Here is an 18,946-nt window from a genome sequence, read left to right as displayed (position 1 = left end):
AGCATCTTGAAATGGCCCGAACAAGTGAATCGTTAAACAGCTTATGGGTGGGGGAGCCTCCTTGCAGACCTGTGGAGTCAGCTGTAGCTTACGTGTCACCGAGGTTCCAGGAAAGGCCACCACGTCACCGGTTTTCCTCCAGGCTGTCTCCCCAGCACCTGGTGCCGGGTCATCTGGACTCTTCCGGGGCTCCTTCCACTCCGTCACCTGGACAGTAACTCCCAGGGCCCCACCCCCACCCCCGTGAGTCACTCTGCCCAGTGTCCAGAGTCCACAGTGGCTTTTATTGTCCTCCTTAACTGACAAAGGGGCGGTTCTGGGGGAAAGAGGTGAGGTGGTGAGGGACGGAGTATGTGGCAGTGGACGGGAGCTTGTTTGCTGGGCTGGCTGGGGCTCAGTCATCCAGGGTGGGACAGGTTTTCCAGGAACAAGGAAGTCCTGATTTCGTCTTTGAGCGTCCTCCCCAGAGCCGCAGCTTCTGTGGTTTCTGGGGCTTTGCACCCCTTCCCGCCCCCCACCCCCGGCCCACTCTGGGATGAAATGCACCTGCCCAGGTTCCCCAAGGCCCTAAGGTGTTGCTGGGAGAGGTATTTGCACTGACTTGGGGCACACTGAGCACTCGTGTCCCCCCTCCTTGGTCTGGGGGGAGGTGGCCCTCAGTGGGCCCTGAAGACTAACAGGGGTCCTGGGGTGCTGCAGGCTGGGGGGAGGTGCTGTGGGGCTGAAGTCCCAGCCACAGAGGCCCCCTCCCCTCCTTTCATCACATTCATCTGGTCGATGCTGGGTCTCCTTACATGCAGTCTTAGCCTTTTGCTGTTACCGGTAAATATGTTCAAGGTTATGCAAGGCCATCCATTGAGTTCCTGATCCCCGTTCTTCACAAGGCCCCTAGAAATGTCCTCTCACTGCTCCTCCCCCTCTGCCCCACACCTGCCCCCTCCCCTGCACTCCTCCTGGCTGGGGCAGGGATCTCTGCACACTCTGGTCCCCCCCTCCCCTCGAGCATCACTCAGTCACCCGCTCCTGCCCTCTCTGCCTTGGGCAGCTCCTCTCTCCACAGGACTGGCCATGCTTGTCTAAAGACCACTAGAGACCCCCCTCGGCTGCTCCCTCTGTCCTCGCCTGGCCTCCGCCAAGGTCCCCAGGGCCTAGCTCATGGGGTTGTGCACACCTGCCGGACCTGGTATTTCTCCACCTTCCCACTGACCGTCTTCCTCTTGAGATTGAGCTCTAGAGCCACTGCTCTGCACGCGGCTTTGACAGGATGCCAGTTGGTTGTGCGCCTGACACCTCCCCCTGGGACAGCCCCCGTAGCCAGCCTCGTGGGAGAAGGCATTTCTGTGGCCCCCTGACCATGCCCCTGCCCCCACCGCTGGGACCCAGGCACCAGGGCCCCATGTCCAGGAGTCACAACAAAGAGAGAAACAGGTGGGCAGGCTCGACCCGAGCCAGGTGCTCATGAATGAGTCTTTTCCTCCTGGTCCCGAAGTCACCTGTGAGCCGAGTCCACTGTTCGACTCTGTCACTCTAACAGGCCACTTGTTGTCCTCTGCAGCAGAACAGAAGACCATGGGGTCCTTTCTGTCAAAGGGATCGGTACTGTAGTCTTCCCCGTAACAAGGACGTGGCGTTTGTATGAATGACAGGAGGCAGCTGTAAGCACATCCTGTGTCCAAGGGCAGACCACCTGCAGAGAGGAAAGATCAGGTCCACGTGCATCTTGGTGATTTATTTCTGTCCCCTCATCGTCCCTGATCCCTGACTCTGGGCTGGCTGGCAAAGCTGCAGCTGTGCCCCTTCTTGCGGCCAGCAGTAAGGGACAGGCCGTCCTTGCTCGTCCTTCCTGGGCCCAAGGACCCCGTGGGCACCCTGTCCTCTGGTCCCACTAGGGCTGCCTGGGAAGGTGCCCTCAGACATATCCCAACCAAGGGGTCACATGTGCCAATGTCCTACAGGTGAAAGCCCAGGAAAAACACATCCTGGGGACTGGCCATGCCCATAGGGATGAGCCACTGGGACTGCCCCAGGGGCTCGCATTATGGGCGTGAGAAAGCTGGCGGTTGAGAGGAGCTGATGTCAGTGCATATCCCCAGAGCCACCAGGCCCACCAGGGCTCCCTGGGCCTACCCTCAGCAGAGGGTGAGCCAAGAGGAGCCTGTAGCCCAGGATCGCATGTGGTCCAGGGACCCCTATACTATGTCCCACTCTGTGTCTTGCAGGACGGAACTCCGCTGTAAGAAGTTCAAAGTCCTGTGGCTCAGTTTGTGTTTCAAGGCAGTGAAACTGTCTCACCATCTTTTTATAAAAAGACCCAGGTTCTGGGTGGTGGTGGGGGAGCAGAGCTGTTGAAAGGTAGCTTTCTGGATTCTCAAGAAGTGGGGTTTGCTTCCCAAGGCTACTCAGGGCAATAAGCTCAGCTCTTGTTCCCAGATTACATGGACATGGTCTTAAATTAGGAAACTGAAAAAAGCCTAGCTTCTGGATTTGTTCCTTTTCATGTCCTTCCCTCCATCAATGAAAAATTAATCAGTAGATTTAAGAAAGAATTGGAAAGTTTTATTTGAGCCAAATTTGAGGGTTACTGTTATCTGGGAAGCGTGTCTTAGAATGCTCTGAGAACTGTTCCACCAGTTAGAAATCAGGACACAGATCAGGTTTTTGAGACAGAAGACTACATCAAATGTCATGTTATTGACAGATTACAAGTCCAGGTCTGAGTGGCATCGCGGTGGGTCCCGTGACCCCTGACCAGACCCAGAAGGGATGTGGTCTTTAAGGACTGTTCTGTGGATGCTGGGAGAATGTTGCTCTTCCTGGATGAGCGGGTGTTCCTGCCAATGGGGAGGTTTGAAAAGTGAAAGTGTCAGTCGCTCAGACATGTCTGACTCTTTGTGAACCCATGGACTATAGCCCACCAGGGTCCTCTGTCCATGGGATTCTCCAGGCAAGAATACTGGAATGGGTTGCCATTCCCTCCTCCAGGGGATCTTCCTGACCCAGGGATCAAAGCCCAGTCTCCTGCGTTGCAGGCAGATTCTTTGCCAGCGGAGCCACCAGGGAAGCTGCGATGGGAAAGTCTGGTCCATGCCTAATCCAGACACAGAATTCACAGTGAGGAGGAGAGGTCTCCAAAGGGCAGAGATGAATCTTCATGTTTAAATTTTTCTTTGCTTCTTATAAAATATGACTTATTTCACACCTCCTTGCATTTCAGTAAAAGGCATTTTGTTCTATTTCAAGATAGGTGTTTTGTGCCCACTAATCTTTCCTTCTTGTTCATCCCGTGACATTAAATGACTCATCCTAAATGTTATCAGACTCCCATTGCTCAGATCTCCTGGTCCTGTTGTTTCCTTCTGACACTTATCCTTTAAATACGTCTGACAAGGCTGGTCTCCAGGGTACACATATGCTCTGCTTGTTTCTGTTTGTAAACTATTTTCTGTTCTGTGAAGCGGGCTTCAGATTCATGATGACCTGCGTTTGCTGGCACTGGTTGCCTGTTCTCCCAGCTTCGGTGCGCAGGGATCAGGCAGTCTCGGGGCCTGAGTGAGGGAAGGGGTGTGTGCCTGTGGGTTTGTGCAGGGATGGCCAACCTCTGCCCTCACCGCACCAGACATGCTGTCTTGTGCATTGTCTTTTTTTTTTAATGGTTGTTTATTTAGTAAAAGTGTCAGACGATGCCTTGTTCTGGTTTAATTTCTTGTGTTGGAGGAAGCACCCAGCCCTGATTCACACTGTTCCTGTTTGGTGTTTCAGATCCGAAGGACATCGCCTGCTCGTCCTCCCCAGCCACGGTAAGGACACGCTGTCTGCTTCTCGTGCCTTCCAGGGCCGTGTCTGATCACTGTCACCAGCCTGACCCTGTCTGTCCTGTCAGTGGGTAACAAACGTGCACACCAGTCCCACCCTCAAAATATTGGCAGTTTTAGAAAGAGATGACTTATAATGATAATGATCGTCATTGTCCTCGTGTGTCATCGTCCTTGTGCACAGCTCAGACATATGGAAGAGCATCCCTGTGCTGGAGGCATTCCTGCACTTGTGTGTGTGACCTGGGCTGAAGCTGCGTCATTTCCCTTGCTCAACCCCCATGACAGCTCGAGGAGCCCCTGGGGTGCCAGCTTCTCCAGGTCTCATGGGAAATCGGGGCTCCCCTTCCTCTTTCCAACTCTCAAAGGGATTCGGTCAGAGGGAGAGACTGGACTGGTTTCTGGGGACGTTTCTTCAGATTCTGCAACAGTCCCAAAGTTCTCTTTCCCACGGGAATTGTGCTCACTTCCTGTAGGGCCCTGGGGAGACCCATGGGTGAGGGGCAGGGAGGGCTTCCCGAGGGGCCGCAGAGGCCAGGAGCTGGGGCTGGGCTTGGCCGCTTCCCCATCTGCTCTGTCCCTTCGCACCTGCCCCTCATTATGAGGAGAGCTCTGTGCCAAGCTGCATGTGCAAGGCCTTTCACAGGTGCTGACTTCTGGGCACAGCCCCGTCCTGGGAATTTCCCATCCAAAGGTCTTCTTTTCAGCATGCAGTTTTTATTTTTCCAGTTCCTTAAAGATTTTGTTACAGAAATTTTAAAACACATAGGAAAGTAGAAAGAATAGTGTAATGAATGTGCACGTACCCATTACCTGCTCATCTCATGGTATAAGTACTCCTTCTAAGACCACCCCCCTTCTCCTCAGGGTTTATTTATTATGCAAATATTGATCATCATATTATAACATTTTGTCTCTGACTATTTCAGTGTGTGTTTATAAAATATAAGGATTCTTTTTTTAAATCTATTTTAAATTTTTTAAAATTTATTTATTTGGCCGCTCTGAGTTTTAGTTGCAGATTCCAGAATCTTCTTGAGTCATGTGATCTCAGAAGTTGTGGCTTGCAGGCTTAGTTGCTTTTTGTCCTGTGGGGTCTTAGTTCCCCCACCAGGGATTGAACTCATGTGCCCTGCATTGCAAGGCAGACTCTTAACCACTGGACCACCAGGGAAGTCCCATAAGGACTCTTTTATTAAAAACAAACAAACAACAACAGAAAAGAATAGAAAAACAATAGGGGAAATCAATTAAACTTGTCAACAGAAAAAACATACAACCTGTAAGTTGTGAGTAATGTTTTATTCAGAGAACTCACTGAGGACTGTCAGTGGCTCTGAGGAAGTGTTCCAAAGAGGTAAGGGAGGGGCCAGGGTGGATAGGAGCTTTTGCTGGAAAAAAAAAAAAGCAACATACTTCAAAAGATTATTGCTAATCACAAAAAACCAGACATCTCAAGAAAATGACTTTATTGCTCGTATCTGTATGGTAAGATGCAGGAGGCTGGGCTCATTGAAATTATTCCTTAGAGAAGCATCCTAGATATCCTAGCTATCTATGGCTAAGATCCTTTTTAATCTTCCTGAAACCCCTCAGGGCACACCTTAGAAGGGGGCTGTAGTGGCTGATGGCTTGGTGGCAGCAACATTCTTTGTTTATTGAAACTGGGAGGCAACATTTTTTGACCATAAGTCAAAAGTTGGTTCTTTGAAAAGATCTATAAAATGGAGACTCCTCTAGACTGATCAGGAAAAAGACAGAAGATTCACATTACCAAAATCTGGAATGAGAGAGGGGATGTTACTACCAACTTTATAGAAAGAAGCATAAAGGAATTCTATGGACAACTGTATACTAACAAGTTAGATAGCTTAGAATAAATGGGAAAATTCCTAGAAAAATATAAATTGCCAGAACTGACTTGAGAGAGAATCTGAATAGACCTATAACAAGGAAAGAAACTGAATTATTAATGAAAAGTTTTAATGTTAATACAAAGAAAACCCCAGGACTAGAGGACTTCACTGGTGAATTCCGACAAACATTCAGAGAATTAATACCAGCTATTCACAAACTCTTCCAAAGAAATAAAAGAGAACACTCCCCGCTTATTCTATATTATCCTATAATATAAGAAAACAAGACATCACAAGAACAGAAAACTGCAGACCAAGTTCTCTCATGAGTGTAGATGCAAAACTTAACAAAATACTAATCCAGCAGCAAATAAAAAGGGTTAAGCATCATGATTCAATGGGATTTATTCCAGTATACACCTGATTTAACACCTGAACATCAATTAATATAATACCTCAATAGAATAAAGGACAGAAACTCTGGGGTCATTTCAATAGAAGCAGAGAAAGCCTTCAACAAAATCCAGCATCCCTTAATGATGAAAAGCTCAGCAGACTAGACATAGAAGAGACTTGCCTCAACCAGATGAAGGGCATCAATGAAAATCTGCAGCTAACATCACACTTCGTGATGAACGATGGGATGCTTTCCCTGTAACGTCACGAACAGAACAAGGATGACTGCTCTCGCCATTTCTAGTTAGCGTGCAGAAGTTCTAGCCAGAGCATCTGAACAAGAAAATGAAATTCAAGGCACGCAGATTGGACAAGCATAAGTCAAAAATGCCTCTTTGTAGATGATGTGATCTTGTCTATAGGAAATCCCAAGGAATCCACCAAAAACCTATTCAAACTAATTTAAAAATTAGGAAGATTGCAAGATACAAAATCAGTATATAAAAGTCAGTTGTATTTCTATACATTAGCAATGAACAATCCAAAAATGAAATTAAGAAGGCAATTTTATTGACAGCAACAGCAAAAGGAATGAAATACTCAGAAATTAGTTTAACCAAGGAAGGACAAGACTGATATACATTGAAAACTACAAAACATTGTTGAAAGAAATTGAAGGCCTAAGAAATGAAAATACATCCTGTATTCACTGCCAGAAGACTCAGTGAATATTGTCAAGATGGCAGTATTTCCCTAAATGGACCTACTGATTGTGTGTAATCTATATCAAAACCCCAGCTGGCTTCTTGGAAAAAAATGATAAATTTATCCTTGATTTCTTATGAACATTCAAGGAATCTAGAGTAGCCAAAAGAATCCTGAAAAAGAACGAAGTTAGACTCACACATCCCAATTTCAAAACTTACTACAAAGCTGCTTTAACTAAGGCTCTGTCTATGTTACTATTATAGGGTTAAACATATAGATCGATAGGTGAGAACTGAGTCCAGAAACAAACCCTCACGTGTATGGTCAGTTCTTTTTCAACAAAGGCGCCAAGACCATTCAATGGGAAAAAGTCTGTTTAACACATGGTGCTGAGACAGCTGGATAGCCACATTCAAAGAATGAATTTGGAACACTTCTTCATACCATACACAAAATTAAAATGGATTAAAGACTTAAAGTGAAAGTCACTCAGTCGTATCCAACTCTTTGGGAACCCATGGACTTATACAGTCCATGGAACTCTCCAAGCCAGCATACTGGAGTGGGTAGCCTTTCCCTTCTCCAGGGGATCTTCCTAACCCAGGGATGGAACCCAGGTCTCCCACATTGCAGGCAGATTCTTTACCAGCTGAGCCACAAGGGAAATCCAGAAGTACTGGAGAGGGTAGCCTTTCCTTTCTCCAGGGGATCTTCCCGACCCAGGAATCGAACCAGGGTCTCCTGCATTGCAGGCGGATTCTTTACCAACTGAGCTATCAGGGAAGCCCCAAAGACATAAAGGTGAGAGCAAAAACTATAAAACTCTTAGAAGAAAATACAGGAGGAAATCTTCATAATCTTGGATTAAGCCAGCCTCCTTGGATATGACACCAAAACCACAAAGCATGGAGGTAAAAACAGATAAATTGGACTTCACTGAATTTAAAACTTCTAGGCTTCAGAGGATACCATTAAGAAAGTGAAAATACAACCCAAAGAATGGTAGAAAACATGCACGAATCATATATCTGATCATAGACTTGTATCTAGATTATGTAAAGAACTCTGCATTCAGAAGAGTGTATCTTTCTGTTTCTCCTTTGCCTTTAGCTCTTCTTTTGTCACCTATTTGTAAGGCCTCCTCAGGCAACCATTTTGCATTTTTGCATTTCCTTTTCTTTGGGATGGTCTTAATCACTGCCTCCTATACAATGTCACGAACCTCTGTCCATAGTTCTTCAGGAACCATCCTAAAGGAAATCACTCCTGAATGTTCATTGGAAGGACTGATGCTGAAACTCCAATACTTTGGCCACCTGATGCAAAGAATTGACTCATTGGAAAAGACCCTGATGCTGGGAAAGATTGAAGGTGGAAGGAGAAGGGGACGACAGAGGATGAGATGGTTGGATGGCATCACTGACTCGATGGACATGAGTTTGAGCAAGCTCTGGGAGTTAGTGATGGACAGGGAAGCCTGGAATGCTACAGTCCATGGGGTCACAAAGAGTTGGACATGACTGAGTGACTGAACTGAACTGAACTGAAGTATATAAAGAACACTTAGAACTCAGTAATAGAAAGACAACCTAGTTTAAAAGGGTTAAAAGAATCTGAAGAGGTGTTTCTCCAAAGAAGATAAATAAATGGCGGATAAACACATGAAAAGCTGTTTAATGTTGTGAGTCATCAGGGAAGTGTAATCCAAACCATAATGAGATACTGCTTCATACTCATTGCACTGGCTGGAATCAAGAAGATAATAGCAGATTGGAATACTCATACGCTGCTGGTGAGGATATTAAAATGGTGCAACCACTTTGGAAAACAGTGCAGTTCCTCAAAATGTTAAGCATAGAGTTAGCAGATGACCCAGCAATTTCACTCCTGGGTGCAGCTAACAGAAATTAAGTGCACTGTGGCACATGTGCCCCCAGTTGTGACTGACTCTTTGCGACCCCATGAACTGTAGCCCACCAGGCTCCTCTGTCCCTGGAATTTTCCAGGCAAGAATACTGGAGTGGGTTGCCATGCTCTCCTCCAGAGGATCTTCCCCATCCAGGGACAGAACCCAGGTCTCCTGCATTGCAGATGGATTCTTTACCACTGATGCCCCCTGGGAACCAAGAGAAATTAAAACATATTTACTGTATACACACACACACACACACACATACACTTAGACACCATAACCCCAGTGGCTGAGCTGTATCTTGTCCAACAAGCCTATGTGGAGAGTGTTTTCTTCCTTCTGAATCTGCTGGTGTAAGAAGGTCTTTTTTTTTTTTTCACTTGTTAGAGAAAAACATTGGCCTATATTATTTCTGAAGGCCTTTCATTCTTAAAAATGTTAAAGCCATTCATAAAAGTTAAGTTGCCTTAACCAGCATTTTTACGTTTTTTTATTCTTCGGTCTTATCACTTTGCCAACAAAGGTCCAAATAATCAAAGCTATGGTTTCTCCAGTAGCCGTGTATGGATGTGAGAACTGGACCATAAAGAAGGCTGAGAGCCAAAGAACTGATGTTTTCAAATTATGATGCTTCAGAAGACTCTTGAGAGTCGCTTGGACTGCGTGGAGATCAAGCCAGTCAATCCTAAAGGAAATCAACCCTGAATATTCATTGGAAAGACTGATGCTGAAGCTCCAATACTTTGGCCACCTGATGTGAAGAGCCAGCTCATTGGAAAAGATCGTGATGCTGGGAAAGATTGAGGGCAAAAGGAGAAGGGAGCAGCGGAGAGTGAGATGGTTGGATGGCATCACCGAATCAGTGGACATGAATTTGAACAGACTCTGGGAGATAGTGAAGGACAGAGGAGCCTGGTGTGCTGCAGTCTGTGAGGCTGCAAAGAGTCAGACAAAACTGAGTGACTGAACAGAAACAGCTGGGGTATAGCTGATTAGGGGCCTCCCAAGTGGTGCAGTGGTAAAGAATTGACCTGCCAGTGCAGGAAATGTGGATCCATTCCCTCGCCAGGAAGATCCCCTGCAGAAGGGAATGGCAACCCACTCCAGTATTCTTGCCTGGGAAATCCTATGGACAGAGGAGCCTGGCTGGCTGCAGTCCATGGGGTCGCAAAGGGTTGGACATGAGTTTGCGACTGAACAACAGCAATGTTCTTCAGTCTTGGATGATTCGTCAGGAAAGGATTTCACTTTTCCCCTCTGTTATTCTGAGGGTCTGGAGTCTTGAGAATAAACTGAGCAGCCTTTGTTTTGTTTTAAACATTTGCCTTGTTTTCCCTTGGTAGCATTTTCATGAAGTCAGTATGCTTGCGGCAGTGAGCATAGCTGTCATTTCTGGTCATTGATTCAGTAATTGCTCTAATTAACTTTATTCCCTCAGCATCCGAGAGGCTACGAGAATGGTGCACACAGGTTCTGGCCACAGAAGCCAGTCCCAGCCGAGGAGAGGAGCAAGTCTCTGGTGAGTTCCGCAGGCAGGCAGTTGGGTCCTGCCTCAGTGACCCCTGTTGCCGACACCCAGGATGTCGTATTTCTTCAGTTCACATTTGTTCATTTTGTTTGGATGGTGAGCTGTGCTTCCTTTAAGTTTGTGACTCAAATTTGTGAGCAATTCATTCCTTGGACAGCCATCTGCAGCCTTTGGGTTGCAGCCCCTCTCTAGGTGAGACTGTGCCAAAGGATCATCCCCTCACTCCTCACCCAACATCCATCACCCCTGTGGACCTCACATCCTGGGGGGAAGAGGGCAGGCGTGGGGTGCAGAGAGAAAACCAACCAGACAGGGCTGCCCAGGGAGGACTGAGCGGGCGCTAGTTCAGGCCTGGTCTTGGGAGCTTCCCTGAGCCAGTGGCCTTGGACAGAGGTGTCTAGGAGGTGAGGGCTGAGTCTGCACATACTGGCCCAAGGGGGTTTCAGGTGGGGAGAGCATAAGGTGGGCTGGGAATAAGAGGGGGACCCAGAGACAACATAGAAAGTCAGCTTCCAGCCCCTTCACTGCCTGTCCATTATACAGAAGAGGAAGTTGAGGCACAGATGGGCTGAGCTCCATGCCAGGTTCGCCTCAGAAATGAAGAGGTTAGATGCAGTCCAGGGCTCTTCCCTGGCCTGGACCTCACCTGGGCCTCTCCTCTTAGGATACAGTCAGCCCTTTGTGTCCAGAGGGCTGTGAAACCTGCCCACATAGGGGCCAACTGTTCTTAGCCATCGTATGCGAGGGATTTGAGTATCGGAGGATTTGAGTCTCTAAGGGGAATCCTGATACCAATCCCCTACAGATCCCGGGTACCAAGGGAGGGCTGTGCTCCCAAGAAATGCCTTGCATCGCTTCTGCCTGGCTGACCACACCCAGCTGTAGGGCCACTTTATATTTGGTTATAATCCTTGAAAGTGTACGCTTTCTCAAGTCAGTTAGCTTAAAGGATAAGTGTTCTAAACAGACTTCCTACATTTTTTTTCTTTATTGCCCAAGGGAACTATTTCAGGTGGTTGAAATAATGGAAAAAGAAAAAATAGTATCTCATACAGTTTGGTTCTTGGATTTAGTGAAATTCAACTGAAATGCTTTCAAATCTCTACTCATTTCTGAGTTTCCATCAAAATCAGGTATCTCAGATTGGGCTGATGTAACAAAAATATCATAGACTGGGTGGCTAAAACAATAAACATTTATTCCTCACATTTCAAACGTATATTTTTGGAGGCTGAGAAGTCCCAGATCAAGGCTCCAGCAGATCCGACATCTGGAGAGAGCCTGCTTCCAGGCTGGTGGGCAGCTCCCTTCCCCAGGAACCCTCACTTGGTGGAGCAGGAAGAGAAGCCAGCTCTCTGCTGTCTCTTCCTATATGGGCACTAACCTCCTCACCCAGCTCCACCTTTATGGCCTAATCACCTCCAGGAGGCCCCACCTCCTAATTCCATCATGTTAGAGACTGGAGTTCAACATACACATTTGGGGGGAACAGAAATACTGGTATAAAGCATCAGGTCTTAATCAATGTCCGTTGTGTCTGGCTCTTTGCGACTCCATGGACTGTAGCCTACCAGGCTCCTCTGTCCATGGGATTTTCCAGGCAAGGGTACTGGAGTGGGTTGCCATTGCCTTCTCCAGGGGATCTTGCCAACTCAGGGATTGAACCTGGGTCTCCCGCATTGTAGACAGACGCTTTACCATCTGAGCCACCAGGGAAGCCCTTAATCAGTGTCCAGATGGCTCTAACTCCTCTCCATTTGTTGCTGAAGACTTACCTTTTTCTCAAGGTGAGAGCCAGGCCCTGTGTTCTAATGCAGTTGTGTGTGTGTGTGTGTGTATGCTCACTTGTGTCTGACTCTTTACGACACCATGGACTATAGCCAAGCAAGACTGTTTGTCTCCAGGCAAGAATACTGGAGTGGGTTGCCGCGCCCTCCTCCCAGGGAGCTTCCCGGCCCAGGGATCAGACCCGCATCTTTTGCCCTGGCAGGCAGACTCTTTACCACGAGAGCCACCTGGGAAGGCCCTCTGATGTGGTTACTGGCCAGGAAAGCTAGCCCTGTCTTCTAAATGTGACTTCCTCTTCCTTTTTCTTTTTCTTCTACGAAAGTCTATTTACCAACATGTCACCAAAGAGACAGTGACGTATTCCGAGGCCCCAGGAGGTCCCGTTTCAGGCTGACCTTGATGTGGACGTGACCAGGCAGGCGTCGGCCGCGGTGGAAGGGCGTCTCCTTTCAGCTGGCCCTGGCACACTCTTCAGGCTTGGTCCCCTCCCTTCTGTCGTAGGAGGAGCTCACGCACTGGAGGGGCCCTCGGGTCAGCAGGCAGGATGCGTCACAGGTTTGACAGCACACTCTGGTGTCCCCTTTCACAGAGTGACCAGCTCAGAGCTGAGCCTTACCCAGGCCCCTGACCACAGTGGCTTTTCAGCTGGGACTGCTTAATCCTTTTCTGCCCCAGGCATGGTTCCTAATGACTTCATGGAAAAAAAATAATAAAGAAGGGGGTAGGGTGAGGACAAGAACGTGAACAGAGAGAGGCTCTGGGGTCACTTCCCATGTGGTGACCTGCGTCCAACCTTGTGGGTTTTCATGATGTCATGTTGAGGATGGTTGACATTTGTCCTCCTTATAGCTATGTGTCTTTTTTGTCATCTTTGGCTTCTCTGAGGGTCTTTTGTTTAATAATTCTTTCCACTTCTTGTTTTTTATGTTTTTAAATTTTATTTTTATTGAAGTATAGTTGAATTACAATGTTGCGGTAATTGCCTGCTGTACAGCAAAGTGACTCAGTTATACACACATATTAACACATTCTTTATCATGTTCTTTTCCATTATGGTTTATCACAGGATATTGGATATAATTCCCTGTGCTCTATAGGAGGACCTTGTTTATCCATTCTATATATTCCAGTTTCCATGTGCTCATCCCATACTCCCAGTCCAACACCTCTGAGGGTCTTTCTGATGGGTGTGGCTCAGCAACCACTTAAAGGGTGCTGAGCGGGTGTTTAGATGCTAAAGGTTAATGACCTAGATCGAAGGGATTGGGGGATGGGGTGGGAAGGAGGTCCAAGTAGGAAGGGATATATATGCATATACATACAACTGATTCACTTTGTTATATAGAAGAAACTAGCACAACATTGTAAAGCATTTATACTCCAATAAGAAATTCTTTAATAAAAACAGAAATAAAGGTTACTCCATCCGACAGCTCCACATGGGGCCAGCACAGGTTGAGGCTGGGCTGAGCCGTCACTCATGCAAACTCCCATGTGTGCTTGCTTTCATCACTCAGAGCCCTTTTGCTCTGTGAATGTGTAAACCTCGGAGAGTGGGCCCTCGGCTGAATGAGTCCCCAGCCCACTGAGGGCTCTCTGTCCCAGCACACCGCTTCCCGTACCCAGTTCCCCCAGCGGGTCTCTGTTGGTTCCTGGAAGGAGGCAGCCTTGCTCTCCTGGTTCACTTTGGAAACCCCCCCATGACCTCACCAATCCCTCCTCCAGATGCTGCAAAATACTGGCCTTGGGAGACTGGAACCAGCCCCCTCCTCACTCCCCCAGGTTGTGCATACAGAATGAGCAGGTGTGGGCAGGAGGCCCGTCTTAAATGAAGACAGGGCTTCCTGACTGGCCTGAGGGGCTCCTCACAGCTTAGGGCAGAGGGGCTGGACTGGGGCTTTGAACCCAGTATACAGAATACTGTACCCAGTGTTCTGAACAAGGAAGGGTCAGTGCCAACCCTGGGCTGTGACCAGGTGGGTTTCCGTGCTGGACCTGTGACTACTACCCTCCTGGCTGAGCAGTCTTTTCTCTTCCTTTTTTCTCATTATCTGGCTGCATTTCATGGTTCACCTGTCAGAACATCTAGTGTTAAAAAAAAGTCTATCCTGCGGTTCTCAGCCTAATGACACAAACGGCTCTCTGGGGGCCTGCTCCCAAGCTTGCTATATTGGGTCCAGGGTACAGCCTGGAAGTCTCTCAGAGTGCCCAGGAGATGCCAGGGTTGAGAACAATTGATTTCGTTTTCTACACAGGACAGCTGGTGCTAGTGGTAAAGAACCCACCTGCTAATGCAGGAGATGTAAGAGATGTGGGTTCAGTCCCTGGGTTGGGAAGATCCCTGGAGGAGGGAATGGCAACCCACCCCAGTTCTCTTGCCTGGAGAATCCCAAGGACAGAGGAGCCTGGTGGGTATGGTCCATAGGGTGTCAACCGACTGAAATGATTTAACACACACACAGGACAGCCATGTAATTCTCCAGAGAGAAGTTTATCTCCAGACTCAAATAGAGGGTCGCTGTGTTCACATACCTCTGTGGCATTGTCTTCAGGAGGATGCTCTGGTTCCAAGCGGGGGCTTGCCATCGGCATCCTGGAGCATCAGAGCATGTGGTTAACTGTGGCCATGCTCACCAGAGGCCAGCTCTCAATGTCTGAGCCATGCATGGCGGGAGCCAGGCTTCTCCGTGACACAGCCAAGAGGGAGGTGCTGGGTGCTCAGTGCCCGAGGGGCTTCCCGTGTGCAGCCTGCCACCCTGTTTTCCAAATTTCTGTTCTTCACCAGAAGAGAATTCTGATATCAAGAAACAGATGTGGCAATGCTTTGATGTTTTCTTTTTTCAATTTAACTGCATTTTGAACACCGCTTGCACACCACTTATAGTGTGAGTGAGTGATACTCACTCAGTCATGTCTGACTCTTTGTGACCCAATGGACTGTAGCCTGGCAGGCTCCTTTGTCCATGGAATTCCCCAGGCAAGAATACTGGAGTGGGTGAGATAAATCAATAAAACCTGTTTGATTTTGTGGAAAGTCTGGAATACATAGAAACATCTCTTTTTAAATCTTCGACCTTCATAGTGCCTTTATGAAGGACATTTTCAATCATCGTTGCTCTGACTTGATGTCCCACCCTGAGTTGGGGACCACTGTTCTTTGCTTTAATGATGATAAACTTTAGCGATGTCCAGAATCGAAATTTATGAAATATTGGAATTAGTTTATGAAGTTTAAAATAATATTGTTTGTGATCATGTGTGTCCTTTGTGAACTCCTTAAAAAATACAGGATCATGTAAAAAATTAACTGACATTTCATACAAATTACACATAATTCTGGGGCTTCCATGATAGCTCAGTTGGTAAAGAATCCACCTGCAGTGCAGGACACCCCAGTGTGATTCCTGGGTCAGGAAGATCCGCTGGACAAGGGATAGGTTACCCACTCCAGTACTCTTGGGCTTCCCTTGTGGCTCAGTAAACAATCCGCCTACAATGCAGGAGACCTGGGTTGGGAAGATCCCCTGGAGAAGGGAAAGGCTACCCTCTCCAGTATTCTGGCCTGGAGAGTTCCATGGACTGTAGAGTCCATGGCCTCGCAAAGAAGTTGGACATGACTGAGCAACTTTCACTTTCGCACATAATTCTACCAGAGTGATAACCATTGTCAGTTTAGAATTTAGCTTCTTTTTGCCTATAAATAATCCAATAGTTAACCTACTTAAATAGGTTTATATTTAAACATTCAATGAGATTATAATGAAAATGCTTTTGAATGATGTTTTATTGCTTAATGTATCATAAGCACTTTCTCATTTCTTCAAATCTCACAACCTTTTTTATTTTTTTTTTACAACTGCAGGATATGTCGGTTATGTGGATGTACTTTAGCAATTTTTCTCAATAATGGCGTGACATTAATCTTAGTATTTTTCCACATCGAAAAGTATTTTTTGCAAATAGAGTCCTGGAGTTGAGTCAAAAGATTCTGCATGTCTTTGATTAGTGTTTCCCAAAACCACGTGGATGCTGATGGCTGTAAAAGCAATGGCCATGTAAGGATGTTGTCCAGGGCATACCCACCTCCCAAGTCTACGGCCTGATAACACACTTTCTTCTCTTTCTCTTTTTCTGTGGGGTTCGTCTCCAGGACCCAGAGATGCAGCGTCTACTGCTGTCGGATGGGAAACACTCCGGCCACCAGAACCACGTGGTCGTCCTCCCGGCAGACGGCGGGGGCGGCATGGTAGCCATCAGCTTCACGGGGGCCCTGAAGATTCCCGTAAGTACACGACCCTCTCGAGAGGGGGCATATGTGAACAGTGTCTGTTTACTACAAATTACACATAATGCTGTGAACAGACACTGAGCTGTTGATAAGTTTAGAAAGAGAAATCCATGATCATATTATCTACACATTAGAAATCCAAGTGCTGTCCTTAGTGGCTCAGTTTCGTTCAACTCTTTATGACCCCATGGAATGCAGCCCGCCAGGCTCCTCTGTCCATGGGATTCTCCAGGCAAGCGTACTAGCGTGGGTTGCTATTTCCTCCTCCAGGGGATCTTCCCGACTCAGGGATCGAAACTGTGCCTCCTGCATTGGTAGGCAGGTTCTATACCACTGAGCCACCTGGGAAGCTCATAGAAATCCATAGCATGAACCAGAATTGCAAGCAGATCAGCTCAGGGCTGAATAAGGCTGCAGTGTTTTGTTCACCTGTTAATAGTTATAAAATATATTAGGTGTGTATATTATGGATGTGAAATCCATGAGCTCCCAGAGCAGAGCATGCTGGGAGCTGTGCAAAGACCTGTGAGCAACTGTGTTCCTCTGACGTGGTGCTGTGGAGGGGGACAAAGGCAGGGAGCCAAGAGCAGAGATGGGAGGAGGGGGAGAGCACACTGGCCCCTTTGGGCCATACTCTAGAATGCCTGGCTCCTGCCCTTGGGTGCCTGTTCAGGGGAACAGATGCAGGCAAGGGCACTTCCCTCATGCTGGCCTCAGGGAGAATTGGAAGAGGGAACCCAGAGGCTCCACAGCAACTGTGCTGAGCTAGACACCCAACAGTGCACACAGAACCTCAGCATCATGGCACCCAATGAAGGAACTGAGAACTGCTGCTTTAAACAGAAAGTTCTGCCAGCTCCCAGATAAAACTGGGCTGCTGAGCACCCGGGAGCTGCTCTCCTGCCAGAAGAAACCACTGAAGGTCTGGCCTGGACTCTCCAGGGTCCCTAACAAAGATCTCTGGGGGTTTGGCCTGCAGGAGACACTAGTTCCAAATAACAGTTATTTTTAAAATTTGTTAATAACAAGTAGTAACTTTTCTGTTGCTACTTTATTGTGCAGCTGGGTCAAATACTGTTGCTAAAATTAAGGTGCCCACCATAAACAGAAGTTGGGTGGAGGCAAGAACAGGCTTCAGACCCCTGGCCTGGCCTGACCTGGCCCTGCCACAGGCGGGCTGGGTGTGCCCGACACAGGTGGTAACCACTCTAGGCCTGTTTCCTCACCGTAGTGCAGGCTCCGTGGCTGTACAACTAGTTAGTGCTGTTCTCGGCATCAAATGAGATCATTAACTACACAAAAGGCACAATGGCACGCACTTGGTAAGCATGAAGTACATTATACACACCTCCCATACTGGGTGTGACTCTGAAAACGTTGTTTAATTTCCAGAGCATTGACATGAATTGCATATCGTGACCTCTGCTTGGATTTGAAGGGTGTTCGTAGCTATGCACTTTGATAGCCTGGGAGAAGCAACTGAGGAGTCGGTTCCTTAGTGTTACCGGATTTCTCATGCTCATTTCCCAAGTGATACCTGGACTTACTATCTCACAAGGGCCACCTCTTTCTAAATGTAGACAGAAAGTGGAACATATAAGCATTTCTCAATAGCCACGAGACCCCACACCTCAGTTTCCTTATCAGAATCTACATGTCTCTTCTGGGTATCACTGAACTCAGGTCCAGCTGCTCACTGCTTGAATTCAACACTTGAGAAGCAAATGCTGATAGAAAGGAAAGTTGCTTTAACCAGAGTAGCCAATAATCAGGGAGGAGGACTTGTGTCCCCAAAACCAACTCCGAAGAGGCCATAAAAGTTTTTAAAGAGAAAAAGTTATCTCGGTTAATCACTGAGATGAAGGATCAGGGCCATCATCACCCCACTGCCTGCAGGCTTGGTGACTCTTTGTGATCTTCCTCCAGATGCTGTATTGTTCACACAGGTCGCTTGTGAGATTACTGAAGGGGAAGCCAAGGAGGAGATCTGGTCATCTGTTAATTATTTATTTTTCATTTTTACTTCTTTGATCTAGGGAAGAACTGACCAGTTAGGCAAAGTATTGTGTGAGCAAAAGATTTGAAAGATCTGGCCCTGGCCAGAAATGAGTAGAGTATGTGAGTGACTGGTTTAAGTTTAGTTAAAATGTAGTGGACAGTGACTGCAGCCATGAAATTAAAAGATGCTTGCTCCTTGGAAGAAAAGCTATGCATGACAAACCTAGACAGCATATTAAAAAAGCTGACACATTGCTTTGCTGACAAAGGTCCATGTAGTCAAAGCTAAGGTTTTCCTAGTAGTCATGTGAGAATGTGAGAGTTGGACTATAAAGAAGTCTGCATGCCAAAGAGCTGATGCTTTTGAATCGTGGTATTGGAGAAGACTTTTGAGAGTCCCTTGGACTGCAAGGACCAGTCTACCCTAAAGGAAATCAGTCCTGAATACTCACTGGAAGGACTGATGCTGAAGCTGAAGCTCCAATCCTTTGGCCGCCTGATGTGAAGAGCAGACTCGTTGGAAAGATTCTGATGCTGGGAAAGGCTGAGGGCAGGAGGAGGGGGCGGCAGAGGATGAGAGGGTTGGATGGCATCACCAACTCAGTAGACATGAATTTGAGCAAACTCTGGGAGATAGTGAAGGACAGGGAAGCCTGGCAG

General features: G+C 47.3%; 1 protein-coding gene across 2 annotated transcripts in view; it reads left to right on the top strand.

Moving 5' to 3' along the window:
• The window catches only part of SLC37A1 (solute carrier family 37 member 1), a 72,536-nt gene that overhangs the window by 34,027 nt on the left and 19,563 nt on the right, over nt 1-18,946 (top strand). For both annotated transcript variants that reach the window (XM_040231907.1, XM_040231901.1), the window contains exons 9-11: nt 3,760-3,797; nt 10,123-10,203; nt 16,151-16,282. In XM_040231907.1, coding sequence (XP_040087841.1) covers nt 3,760-3,797; nt 10,123-10,203; nt 16,151-16,282 — 251 coding nt within the window. The remainder of the gene's footprint in view (nt 1-3,759; nt 3,798-10,122; nt 10,204-16,150; nt 16,283-18,946) is intronic.

The sequence above is a fragment of the Oryx dammah genome, unplaced genomic scaffold, assembly GCF_014754425.2.
Source record: "Oryx dammah isolate SB20612 unplaced genomic scaffold, SCBI_Odam_1.1 HiC_scaffold_2, whole genome shotgun sequence".
Taxonomy (NCBI): Eukaryota; Metazoa; Chordata; class Mammalia; order Artiodactyla; family Bovidae; genus Oryx; species Oryx dammah.
This window is presented reverse-complemented; position numbering and strand designations above follow the sequence as displayed.